A 14030-nucleotide genomic window follows, 5' to 3' on the forward strand; every position below is an offset into this window, starting at 1 on the left:
CAACTCAATGTCGTATAATCTATGTCAATTCAATCGTTCTTTGTCTCATGATCAACCTTTCTAACTTTCTTAAGTTATGAAATCTAATGTTTAAGGTTGCTGCATTGGAAAAGAACCAAATATTTGAGAAATCAATAGAATGGCACAATAGTTGTTAAACGACACTTGTGTCGTTCTGTCTGTAAACATGAGTATACGTAGCCAAGAAGCATCCATGCCTCGAAAATCAATAAGTTGAACTCATTTTAATTGCAATACGAACACTCCATTTACAAAATTTGAAAGATATGCTCATTGATTATATTTTCTAACGAATCAATACAATGACTTGTGGTTTCACCAACGTAATGTCATATAATCTATGTCAATTCAACCGTTCTTTGTCAAGTGATTAACCTTTCTAACTTTCTTAAGTTAAGGGATCTATGTTTGAGATCGCTGCGTTGGAAAAGAAGCAAAATATTTGAAAAATAAACAGAACGACACAAGAGTTGTTAAACAACACTTGATTCATTCTGTCTATAAACACAAGTATACGTAGCCATGACCCATCCATGCCTAGAGAACCAATAAGTTAAACTCATTTAGGTTGTAAGATGGACATGATATTTACAAAACTTGAGAGATATGCTCATTAATTATATTATAATGAACTAGTAGATAACTTAAGTTTTTATCAACTCAATATCAATATGATCCAACCATTTAAATCATTCTTTGTCACATGATTAACTTTTCTATCTTACGCATGTTAGTGGGTCCAATGCTTGAGGTCTCAAGTTAAAAATAAATCAAAATATAGAAGAAATCAACAGAATGGCACAAGCACCATTACTGAGAAGAAAATGACCCATGGGTCGTTTTGTTTGTAAACACGATTATAAAAGAGCCACATCCTATTCACGACTTTGAGAACCAATAAGTTGTACTCATTTAGGTTGTAAGATGACCATAATATTTACAAAAACTGAGAGATATGCTTATTATTTATGTTTTAATTAGCTAGTAGAATAATTTATGCTTTTACCAACTCGATATAACATAATCTATGTCATTTCAGCCATTCTTAATCATATGAATAACATTTTCATTTTACTTACGTTAGAGGGTCCAATACTTGATGTCTTTGTCCTGAAAAAAAAATCAAAATATTTGAGAATACAACGGAACGACATAAGTGTCTTTATTGAGAAGAAAATCACCTTATATCGTTCTATTTGTAAACACGAATGCAAACAGTCACCCTACATTCGTGTCTCAATAAATAATAAGTGAGACTTGTTTACATTGTAATATGCACATGAAATGTATAAATGTCAAGTAATATGTTCATTAACTTAATCGAAACATATGAGTAGGATGACTTGTGTTTTCATCATTTCGATAATATAAAAGCTATGTCATTTTAATCGTTCTTTATTATATTGTCAACTTTTCTATGTTACATATATTACAGAGTCCGTTATTGGAGGTTATTTAATTGAAAAAGATTAAATATAGGTAAAAACTTCTGAACTGTACAAGTGTCGTTATTGGACATGAAAACAACACATGTACTGTTACATGTGTAAAAACAACTATAAGCAGTCATGATCCATACGTGTCCCCAAAAAATAATAAGGTGTACTTATTTATGTTGTAATATGCACATGACATATACAAAAGTTGATAGATATGTTCATTGATTTAATCGACACATATGAGTAGGACAACTTGTGATTTCCCCATCTCGATAATATAAAAGTTATGTCATTTCAATATTTCTTTGTGACATGCTCAATTTTTCTGTGTTACTTACGTTAGTAGTCCATTATTAGAGATTGTTTCATTGAAAAAATTCAAATAACGAAATAATCAAATCACAGTAGATAATGACTATAGTACCATTTTACACAGCGAAAAAATGACTAGAGTGACGTTTTACATTTCGGATAATAATTGGAGTGTCATTACCATCCAATAGTTGCAGAAAACTCAAAAAAACATACTAAGTATAAAAGCAATACCAACTTAAATATTATTCAATACTACATTCAACAATAAATGTACAATTTATATAAGATTTCTAAAATTATCTTTCTTTCTTCAAATCTAAATGGAATTTTTTAATATAGATAATAAATGTTCAAATGATATTCAAATAGATAAAGAATATAATAAAGAATTGGATTTTAGAATAGCAAGAAAAGTTGAAGAGAAGAAATCGGGTTACTATGATTTTGGGTACCAAAAATTGAATTGAGAAATTTAAGTGAATTGATAAGAGTGTTAGGGTATTTTCCAATAATGAGGATATTTATGCCATTTGACATTATTTGTTTATGTTGCTTAACAGTTGAAACGTATTTGTTCAAAAAACATTGAAAGGAGGACATTATTTGATTGTGCTCTTTAACAAATTTCCCCAAAGGATATCCCTGGTCTGTTTAGCAAATGGGGAAATCGGCCTAGGCTGTATTTCTCGCTATTTGCACTCAAAATTAGGAACAGATTCATCAGCCCCTCGCACCAATTTATCTTATTTTGCAGTGATTTGTACTCAACTTCTTCATCACCACTCTTAGAAGGTAGTATCGGATTGTATTAGTTTTAAAACCGTCTTTATATGTTGAAATCGACTCTATTTGTTTGTTATGAATGACTAAATTAACTCCTTATAGTCTATTTTATTTTTCGGGATTATTGTTTCTTGATGGTAATCTTTCTCTAGCAATGGTGCTTTTTCAACAATATTTCTCTTGAATTTTTTATACGGTTGTTTATGGTTTTCCATTGCCTTAAAAATTGGCTGTCCCTTAAGTGTAATAGGTGAAATGCCCAGGACCAAAATCCAGATCGCAGGTGGCTCCGCCCCTTTATTACTGGAGAAGAAATCTGCATCCTTTGCTGCGCAGTCACCTTTAATTAGTGATAATGCTAAGTTAGAGTACTGGCCAAATATAGTGACTTGCTGAAGTCTGAGAGGTGTAATTGTTAGAAAATGGTATGAAATGGGTCAACTTTGGACCCGAAATTCAGTGGGACCCACATCTTAATTAATACGGGACCTAGCATATTCACGCTCTACTCCACAAGGTGATGAACGTGGTATATTTATTTATCGAAAACCATTTTAAATTGAATAAAATATTTAATGTCAAAGTAACCCACTTGAAACTATGAATTAGTGAAGAACTTGATTTGCCCAAATACTTATCCCACATAGGAAAGTTATGAAACTTTGGTGTGCTTTATATAGTGCAAGTTTGGGAATTGGGTTTGGGCCCCAAGGGGTACCAATAGTCTTTGGAAAGGGGGAGACCTATATCCTATCGGGTTTGGTCATAAGTCCACACGTCCGCGCCGCCGCCGTCCGTCCGACCGGCTCGGCACGAGTACGTGCCCATGTCCGAGTCCGAGTGTGTCCCTGCACTATATTAATTTTTTGGACAAAATTTATTTGAATTTTTGGAACAAATTGTATACAATCAAATTCTTGGGTACTTAATAAAATCTATTTTTTATGGCTTTTTCCGGGTAATTTTTTGGATGGTCTGTTAAACAGTCGACTGTTAACTGACCAAACCGTCGACCGTTAACCAACTTAACAGACGCAGTATTGAACTAACATGTCTAATGGAGTTTTGGAGGCTGTCTGAATAGTGACAACTGTTCTGAAAGGTATTCGAATGGCCACGAATGAGTCTATAAATAGCCTGCCTCGCTGTCAGAAAAATTACACCATTTTCATTGCAAAATTTCTCTACTTTGAATCTCATTCTCCCTCTCGTTCTGATACTGTTTTCAAAGTAAAAAACACTTCGTTGCGTTCATTGGAATGCCTGCAGATTGCTGTGCTGCTTCCGTAGGAGACGAAATTCGTTCTATCCTAGGAAACGATTGCTGGACACATTTAGCACCGTTGAAGACAGCAAATTCGTTTTAAGGAAATATCGTGAAATCGGTGGGCTCGAATTTAAATTTCTATAATACTGTTACGATAATTCTTTCAGATTGTTTGAAGGGGAAACTTATACTCCAGGAATAACAATTTTAAAACAAATTTTTCTTTTCTGGATCATTCTATTTCTACTCCTTCTTATTGATTATCTTTTGATTGTGTGTCAGAAATGGCAAATTCTGGTTCTACACTCCCGAATACGATCGAAAAAAACCAAAGAAATTTAATGGGTCGGATTTTAAGCGTTGACAATAGAAAATACTTTTTTATCTAACAACATTAAGTTTGGCAAAATTTCTCAAAGAAGATGCACCTTCATACACCGAGCAAGAAAGTGACGTTGAGAAATTGGTTGTGGTTGATGCATGGAAGCATTTCGATTTCTTGTGTAGAAATTATGTACTCAACGGACTGGATAACACATTATATAATGTGTACTGCAATGCGAAGTCTGCAAAATAACTATGGGAATCTTTGGACACAAAGTACAAAATCAAAGATGCTGGCACGAAGAAATTCATTGTCGGTCTTTTTTGGATTATAAAATGGTTGACAGCAAGACTGTCATATCCCAAGTTTAAGAACTTCAAATCATACTCAGCGACATCCATGTCGAAGGAATGAAACTAAGTGAATCATTTCGAGTCGCTGCACTGATTGAAAAATTACTGCCTTCTTGGAAGGACTTCAAGAATTATCTAAAGCACAACCGGAAGGAAATGAAACTTGAAAATATCATTGTTCGTTTGAGAATAGAAGAAGACAATTGCAAATTTGAAAAGAGGAGTGGTACATCTCATTTGATGGAATCAAAAGCCAACATTGTGGAAGGAGGTTTAAAGACTAGCAAAAAGAGAAAACACAATGGCGAAGGGCAAATTAGTTCTTCAAAGCCTGCTAAAAAGTTCAAGAGCAATTGTTACAATTGCGGCAAGGTAAGACACCAATCCAAAGACTGTCGAAAGCCAAAAAATGTCAAGGAAAAACCTCACCAGGCAAATGTAACAGAACATGACAACCTTTCTGACAAAGTACAAGAAATAAATCTTTCTGCGGTCATCACTGAATGCAACTTAGTTGGAAAAACTAAGGAATGGTGGGCGGATACTGGAGCTACTCGTCACGTATGCTCAAACCGTGGGATGTTCTCTACCTACAAAGCAATGAATCATGATCAACAACTCTACATGGGAAACTCATCATCTTCAAGGGTTGAAGGACATAGAAAGATAGTGTTGAAAATGACAAGTGGAAAGGAGCTCACTTTGAATAACGTTCTTCTTGTGCCCGATATTCGAAAGAATTTGGTATCGGGTTCACTATTAAGCAAGAATAGGTTTAAGCTAGTGTTCGTTTCAGACAAATTTGTACTTACGAAGAACAAAATGTTTATAGGAAAGGGCTACCTGAATGAAGGGCTCTTTAAGTTGAATATAATGCCTATTGTAATAACGTTCTTCTTGTGCCCGATATTCGAAAGAATTTGGTATTGGGTTCACTATTAAGCAAGAACAGGTTTAAGCTAGTATTCGTTTCAGAAAAATTTGTACTTACGAAGAACAAAATGTTTGTAGGAAAGGGCTACCTCAATAAAGGGCTCTTTAAGTTGAATGTAATGACTATTGTACCTCCGATTATGAATAAAAATACTTGTTCTTCTTACTTGCTTGAGTCGCTTAATATTTGGCATGAACGATTAGAATATACAAATTATAGTACTTTGCGTAGACTAATCAAATTGGATTTATTACCAAAGTGCGATTTAAATCCTAATCACAAATGCGATTAATGTGTAGAAGCCAAAATGGCACGTTTACCCTTTCGTTCTATTGAAAGAAGTACCGAACCTCTAGATTTAATTCACACTGACATATGTGATCTAAAATTTGTTCAAACGAGAGGAAGTAATAAGTACTTTATTACTTTTATTGATGATTGCACTCGATATTGCTATGTGTATTTACTCAAAAGCAAAGACGAAGCAATTGAAGAGTTTAAACATTACAAGTTGGAAGTTGAAAATCAACTTAGTAAAAAGATTAAGGCTATAAGAAGTGATAGAGGTGGTGAATATGATTCGCCATTTGAACAATTCTGTTCGGAACACGGAATAATTCAACAAACTACTGCGCCTTATTTTCCTCAATCCAATAGTATTGCTAAATGCAAAAATCGAACATTGAAAGAGATGATGAATACTATGTTGATAAGTTCTAGATTACCGCAGAACTTGTGGGGGGAAGCTTTGCTTTCTGCCAATTATCTTCTTGACAAATTATCACATCGAAAAACGTATAAGATACTTTATGAAGTATGGAAAAGTCACAAACCTAATTATAAATACTTAAAGGTATGGGGATATCTGGCCAAGGTAGTAGTTCATAAACCTAAAAGGGTGAAGATATGACCTAAAACCATTGATTGTATATTCATTGATTATGCCTACCATAGTAATGCATACAGATTTATGGTACACAAGTCTGAAATACCCGATGTGCATGTTAATACGATTATTGAATCAAGGGATGCTACATTTTTTGAAAATGTTTTTCTTTATAACATACAAAGTGAATCAAATTCATAGAAGAGATCTCGTGAAAATGAGGAGGCTATAAATCAAGAACCTATAAATGAACAACCTAGACGCAGTAAGAGGGCTAGGACGTCAACCTCCTTTGGGCATGACTTTCTAACATATTTGTTAGAAAATGAACTTCAAAGTTTTAAAGAAGCTATGTCATCAACAAAAGCTTCATATTGGAAAGAAGCTGTTAATAGTGAAATTGAATCCATACTACAAAATCATACATGGGAATTAGTAGATCTTCCTCACAGTAATAAGCCATTGGAATGTAAATGGATTTTCAAAAGGAAAATGAAAGCAGATGGATCAATTGATAAATATAAGGCTAGACTTGTCTCTAAAGGCTACAAGCAAAAAGAAGGTCTTGATTATTTCGATACCTATTCTCCTGTGGCAAGGATCACTTCCATACGTATGCTTATTGCGATAGCAGCGTTGAGAGGTTTGGATATACATCAAATGGATGTTAAAATAGCTTTCCTGAATGGAGAGTTAGATGAAGAAGTTTATATGGAGCAACCTGAAGGATTTGTCGCCCCAGGACAAGAAAAGAAAGTGTGTCGACTTGTTAAATCACTTTATGGATTAAAGCAAGCTCCTAAAAATTGGCATGAAAAATTTGATACAGTTATGATGTCAAATGGTTTCAAAATTAAGGAGTGTGACAAATGTGTTTATGTCAAGAGCATTCAAAATGGATATGTCATGGTATGTTTATATGTAGATGACATGTTTATTATGGTAACAATGATATCATAATTCAAGCTACTAAAAGGATGCTAACAAACAAATTTGAAATGAAGGAATTAGGTGTGGCCGATGTTATATTAGGAATTAAAATCTCTAGAACATCCAATGGTATCATATTGTCTCAATCACACTACATTGAAAATATTCTTGAAAAAATAAAAAAAAATGATATTATTCCTATGAAAACACCTATGGATGTCAGGATGCATCTTGTTTCTAAACGGGTGACTGTAAGTCTCAATTGGAATACTCTTGAATTATTTGTAGTTTAATGTATATCATGAACTGTACTCGACCTGATATTGCTTATTCAATTAGTAGGCTAAGTCGATATACAAGCAATCCAAACGTTGATCACTAGAAGGCAATTATTAGGGTTTTAGGGTATTTAATACATACCAAAAACTTTGGATTGAACTATTCGAGATATCCAGCAGTACTTGAAGGATACTGTGATGCAAATTGGATATCGGATACTAAAGACTCCAAGTCAACAAGTGGATATGTCTTTGCACTTGGAGGTGCTGCAGTGTCATGGAAATCTTCAAAATAAACATGTATAGCTAGATCAACGATGGAATCTGAATTTATCGCGTTAGATAAAGCTGGAGAAGAAGCCGAATGGCTACGAAACTTCCTAGAAGATATTCCATGTTGGATAAAACCTATACCTGCTATATGTATCCATTGCGATAGTCAATCAGCAATTGGTAGGGCACAAAATGCTATGTATAACGGTAAATCTCGACATATACGTCGTAGACACAATACCGTTCGACAATTGCTCTCTACTGGCATTATCACTACAGATTATGTGAAATCAAAAAAGAATATTTTGGATCCGCTAACTAAAAGTTTAACAAGAGAGCAAGTTGAAAGTTCATCAAAGGGGATGGGATTAAAACTAATAAAATAATCAAATGTTTTCATGGTGGCAACCCAACCTAGTTGACTGGAGATCCCAAGATCTAGGTTCAATTGGACAATCTAACTGTGAAAAACTTAGAAGCACTGGGTAGATTATCACTCCTACCCATTCCTATGATGAGCCAGTGCCTAACTGCCGTGAAATAGGTTAAGTTATGCTTTTAATGGTTTCTATATCTTGATTCGTTTAAATGGAGTATAGCAGAATACTCTTTATGAAAATCACCTATGTGGGTGAGAAGGGGTCGCTTCTAAGAGAATCAGATGAAGATGAATTCTCTAAAAAACACTCATGAACCAGGAGGTGTCCAAGGCCAAAATGGACACAAACGTGAGAACCAACTGTGTTCAAAGAGAACTGTGTGACTTCTCTTGTCTAAGTTTACATGAACAACTGACTGTTCAAAGCAATTTGCTACTAATTGGCTAAGTAAATCCGATAGATTTTACTAGAGAAAGTTCAAAGTCTTTGGCTACTTATCTTGATGCAGTTTTCTTCAATTTTCTTCAGAAAAACATATCAGATGTTGTTGTTTGGAAAAGGCCAACATATTTCATTCATGTGGGGGATTGTTAGAAAATGGTATGAAATGGGTCAACTTTGGACCAAAATTTCAGTGGGACACATCTTAATTAATACGGGACCTAGTATATTCACGCTCTACTCCGCAAGGTGATGAACGTGGTATATTTATTTATCGAAAACCATTTAGAATTGAATGAAATATTTGATGTCAAAGTAACTCACTTGAAACTATGAATTAGTGAAGAATTTGATTTGCCCAAACACTTATCCCACTTAGGAAAGTTATAAAACTTTGGTGTAATTTATATGGTGCAAGTTTGAGAATTGGGTTTGGGCCCTAAGGGGTACGAATAGTTTTTGGAAGGGGGGAGGCCTATATCATATCGGGTTCGATCATAAGTCTACACGCGCGCGCCGTCGTCGCCATCTGTACGACCGGCCGACTTAGCTCGGTACGGGTGCGTCCTTGCATTATATTAATTTTTTGAACAAAATTTATTTGAATTTTTGGACCAAATTGTATACAATCAAATTCTTGGGTACTTAATAAAATTTATTTTTTATGGCTTTTTCCGGGTAATTTTTTGGATGATTGTTAAACAGTCAACTATTAACCGACCAAATAGTCGACTGTTAACCATTGACCGTTAACCAACTTAATAGACACAGTATTGAACTAACATGTCTGTTGGAGTTTTGGAGGCTGTCTGAACAATGACGACTATTCTGAAGGGTGTTCGAATGGTCACGAACGAGTCTATAAATAGCCTGCCTCGTTGTCAGAAAAATTACATCATTTTCATTGCAAATTTTCTCTGCTTTAAATCTCATTCTCCCTCTCGTTCCAATACTGTTTTCGAAGTAAAAATACTTCGTTGCATTGGTTGGAACTCCTGCAGATTGCTGTGCTGTTTCCGTAGGAGATGAAATTCGTTCTATCCTGGAAAACGATTGTTGGACACCTTTAGCACCGTTGAAGGTAACAAATTCGTTTTAAGGAAATATCGTGAAATCGGTGGGCTCGAATTTAAATTTCTATAATACTGTTATGATAATTCTTTCGAATTGTTTGAAGGGGAAACTTATACTTTAGGAATAACAGTTATTGTGAATCCAGTTTTTGAGTTACTAAAGTGAATCAATTTGGGAAATTCCACTCATTATGGATCTAAAATTATTCACATTTATTTTGTGTTTGACTTTGGACTCTTATTTGTTTGGATCTACCAGTTCAAAATTATCAACATTTTGTTGATTCTTTGATATTAGGAAGCATCGATGGGGCTTTTTAGAAGTCTTGCGATGCTTCTTCTCTCAATATGGTTATTTTTCTTGATAAGAGTTTCCAGATCGCAGTCGCCTAATTCTTCAACAAGTGATGCTCGTGCTCTAGATTTAATTCTCCAAGGCTATACTTATCAGGCATTTGTTCGTCCCAGGACTGGTGTTGTATATAATGGGACTGTTCCCTCTAATTTGACAGGAATTACGATTTCAGCATTAAGGCTTAGAAGTGGAAGCCTGAGGACAAAGGGTGATCACATGTTCAAAGAATTTGAAATTCCTAAAGAAGTTCGAGAGGAACCTTATGTTTAGAGGCTTGTTTTGGTCTACCAAAACTTGGGCAATCGGTCTAAGGTGTATTATCCTCTGCCTGATTATACATATTTAGGTCCTGTATTAGGCTTTCTTGCTTATGATGCTTCTGACTTGATGGCTAAAAACTTGCCTGAACTGGATATTCGGGCATCTGGTCAGCCAATATCCATTAAGTTTTCGAATTTGAAAGCAGCGCCAGAGCAGAGCCGGTCCTGAGGCGAGGCAGATGAGGACTGCGCCTCAGGCCAAAATTGGAAGGGGGCCTCACTTCGCCATTTTTCTCCTTTTTTTTTCTTTTTTTCTTTTTTTTGCAATTAAATGAAAAAGCTGGAAGGAGACAGGGGCGGACCCATTAAGGCCGAGTGGGGTCGGTCGCCCCCAATGACTCCGACGAAATTTACAGGTTGGAAGTCCAACGTTGGAACCAGTCATTGCCGACTGCTGCTGAGGGAGATGATTGCCGCTGCTGAAGGTTGAAGGAGATGAAAAGGTTAGTAGATTTTTTATTTTTTTTTAAGTAGTGGGCCTTTGTTTTAGGCCTGTTTTTGGATTTTAAAACAATTGGGCCAAAGGCTTGTTGGCTGCCCTTTTTTGTAGAATTCATACATACCCTAATGAGTATCTTACTCACTGTGAGCCTCCGTCACTGGTGCTGTGAGCCTCTCTTCTCTTTTTTTCCCTTTTTTTTCGTTTTTATTTTTTTAAGTTCAATTTCATGCCTTTCTCCTTTAGAACATAAAGTCTTGAAGTGATATTTTATATGTCTCCATCATTTAATTGATGATTCAGTATGTGAATTGTGATGATTTATAATTTATGAAAACTAAAAAATTTGTGAAATTGTAAATCTGTGGACTATGATTTGTGAGGGCAATTTGTGAAATTGTGAATATGTAGAGAAAGATTTTTGAAAAAAGAATTATTGTGAGGGGAATTTGTATATGATTTTTACGTTATATTATGTTTATATATGGATTGAAAATTTTTAATATTATTTAATAAATATTAATAAACTATACCGCTAAGACGGACATTGATGGTTGATCTAGCTCACCGGATCAAGCACTAGTCTCTCTCCCACTGTATTTTAATATTGGGTTCATAATACACTGTTGAATTTTGTAATTACCTTGACTTTTGGGGGGCCTAATTTACAAATGGGAAAAATTCATTTGTAAGAGTTTATTTATAGCCTACTTCAAAATTAAGAGGAGAAGGTTTGCAATTTCAAATTTCAGATACTATTAATGAAATAATTGATTAAAAAAATATTTTATTAATTAAACATATTAAGGCCACAAATCTATATATTTGGTCACAACTTATCAAGTTAATTGGTCACAAAATTATTTATAAGTTAATTGATGTCTCTTAATGAGATATCAGTGCATGGATTGATACTAGAAATGTAGAACCTTAGCTGTGCGAGTCTTTCTAGAATGATGTATTGAGATCGAAAGATTTTAAGCTCTCACGTATTCATGTCTGTCCACTTCAAGAATGAATTTAGCCAAGATCCTTCTTGTTGTTGAAAATTATATTCTACTTCATGCAAATGTAGAGAAGAATGGAGTGAGAGAGAAATGCAGAGACGTTTTAGGGATTTACTTAATGGTTGCTATTAAATTTATCTTTCATATACAATTTAAATTTATCTTCAACAATTAATTGGTTGTCGTGGTTGCTGTTAAATTTTGATTTCATAATTGTGAGTTGTGATAGTGGAATTCTCAAAGTGCCGCATTGTGTCATTTCATAATTTTTGCTCAATTCATATTTTTCAAGTAAGCAATGGCTTGCCCATGCTTATTTATAAACTATTAAACATATAGGAAATGTTCGAAGCCTTGTCGGCTTATATATTGCATTGTAGTATTGCACTCTTGTCGAATTATATTGACTTTTGTTAGATTTAATCGTAGGATCAATTGTTTGAGCCCCATTTTTGGTATAAAATGCATTTTGGAGTAGTAGACAAATTTTTTTTTTTTTTTTTTGTTTTTGTTTTACAGTTGAGTATTAAATTAACAATTGATACCATAATACACATATTTTGCATGCAAATTTTTTTTTTTTTTCTTTTTTTGGTGGGGGAGGGGGGCCTAATATTTTAAGTTCGCCCCAGGCCCCAACAGCACAGGATCGGCACTGTGCCAGAGGGTTCAGTTCTAATGTGCATTTCATTTCATTTAAATGGTTCGGAGAATTTCAGCAACGTGTTGTCAGAAAACATATGTACAACATTCCAACAGGGGCATTTCTCTATTGTGGTTGAATCAATTGCACCCTCTCCCACTAACTTTTCTCCTACACCAGTACCACCAGGAGGTGCCCCAAAGCATGCTCCAAAAACAAATGGCAAAGGGAAAAAGAACAATTCGAAAGTCTGGATAACTGTTGGGTCAGTGGTAGGAGGATTAGCTTTGTTGGTTTTGCTCGGACTTCTGGAATCCTGGCTGCGCAAGTACATGCATAGGAGGAGAATACAGCAAATGGAGAGGGCTGCAGATATTGGGGAAATATTGCACATGACTACTGTTGGAAGCGCAAAAGCACCAGCAGCTACAGTGACGAGGACAAAACCGACAATTGAGACTGAATATGTGCCCTAAATTTGACATCTGTTTTTACTGGAAGCTCTCAACCATTCGCATTCATCTTAGATTCATTTCCTTCCATGTTCTTCTGAGTGCCCTATGTTTCTTGGTGTCCAATCCATTATTTAGTTCGTTCTTTGGTAGGTTATTGGTTGTCATGTGGAGGAATATAGGACTAATTGGTGTACATAATAATCTGTCACCTCTCATTTAATCGATTTGCTATGGTTTGCATTTGGCTGTAAACCAAGACAGTCAGATTTCATGTCTGATAAATTTTTCTGTCCCTCTGAAAAGGAATAAAGTTTAATGGCAGTTTTTTCTTTCCAGATTCTTGTATTTTGTATGAAGCCTAAGCACTCTTAATTTCTTTGTCCCCTTGAAAAAGTGAAAAATCTAGGCCCCTGTTTGGCAGAAATTTTTTAAAATAGATTATGGGGAAAATGGTTTTTGGAAGAATGTATTGTTAAAAAGTAATATAAGTTATGGGTTCATGGGAAATTATTTTAATGGGAGAATGTTTATTTGGAAACTTATTTGTGACAAAGTTGAACTAAAAAATGCTTCCTTATGGGCACAAGTTGTTTACTTTGGCTAATACATTGTGGCATGCTTTCTTGGATTACTTCACAGCAATGGATGTCTATACGGTCAAATGGGTGTCTGCCAGCATTTAATTCAGATAATGAAAAGAGGCTTAGTGGCACCTAGACCGGACGAATAGCATTATTCAGAGATTTAACATGCTTGAATGTGATTTATAGAGTTGAGTTGCATCTTGGTCAAAACTTCTCATAGAACTGAGTGCGGGTTGCATCTTGATGCCAAAATAAGATAAAATGGCATGTGGGTTGGTATTTGTCTAACAAAACCGGCAACTATATCTAGGGTTGTAGTTGTGCGTAGAACCAGGTCCCCGGCTTTGTAGAGATGTGGAATTGAGTGCATGGGTTTAGTAAATTTAAGGGTGCTGCCAAGTGAAGCACAGTAAAAGCAAGTTCACAGCTGGGTATCCAAGCACAAACAAATAAACAAACCAGAGTCTAGTGAAGCTGTCTTTTTCAGGTGAATGTATGTTGGCGATACAAATCTTATCTCGCCTAACTA

At 35.0% G+C, this 14030-nt stretch overlaps 1 protein-coding gene across 1 annotated transcript; it reads left to right on the forward strand.

Annotated features, from left to right (window-relative positions):
• Positions 1–10644: 10644 nt before the first annotated feature.
• Positions 10645–13634, forward strand: LOC111374770. The gene is made up of 3 exons (XM_022997505.1): positions 10645–10798; positions 12442–12929; positions 13557–13634. Exons 1-3 carry the CDS (start codon positions 10645–10647, stop codon positions 13632–13634), a joined length of 720 nt encoding a protein of 239 aa, XP_022853273.1.
• The last annotated feature ends 396 nt before the right edge of the window (positions 13635–14030 follow it).

Source organism: Olea europaea, unplaced genomic scaffold (genome assembly GCF_002742605.1).
Source record: "Olea europaea var. sylvestris unplaced genomic scaffold, O_europaea_v1 scaffold1289, whole genome shotgun sequence".
NCBI classification, from domain to species: Eukaryota; Viridiplantae; Streptophyta; class Magnoliopsida; order Lamiales; family Oleaceae; genus Olea; species Olea europaea.

Coding starts and splice junctions, on each gene's coding strand:
- LOC111374770 (XM_022997505.1), top strand. CDS start 10,645: ATGAAAAAGCTGGAAGGAGACAGGGGCGGACCCATTAAGGCCGAGTGG. Junction 10,799..12,441: donor GATGATTGCCGCTGCTGAAG/GTTGAAGGAGAT, acceptor TAATATTTTAAG/TTCGCCCCAGGCCCCAACAG. Junction 12,930..13,556: donor CGACAATTGAGACTGAATAT/GTGCCCTAAATT, acceptor ATTACTTCACAG/CAATGGATGTCTATACGGTC.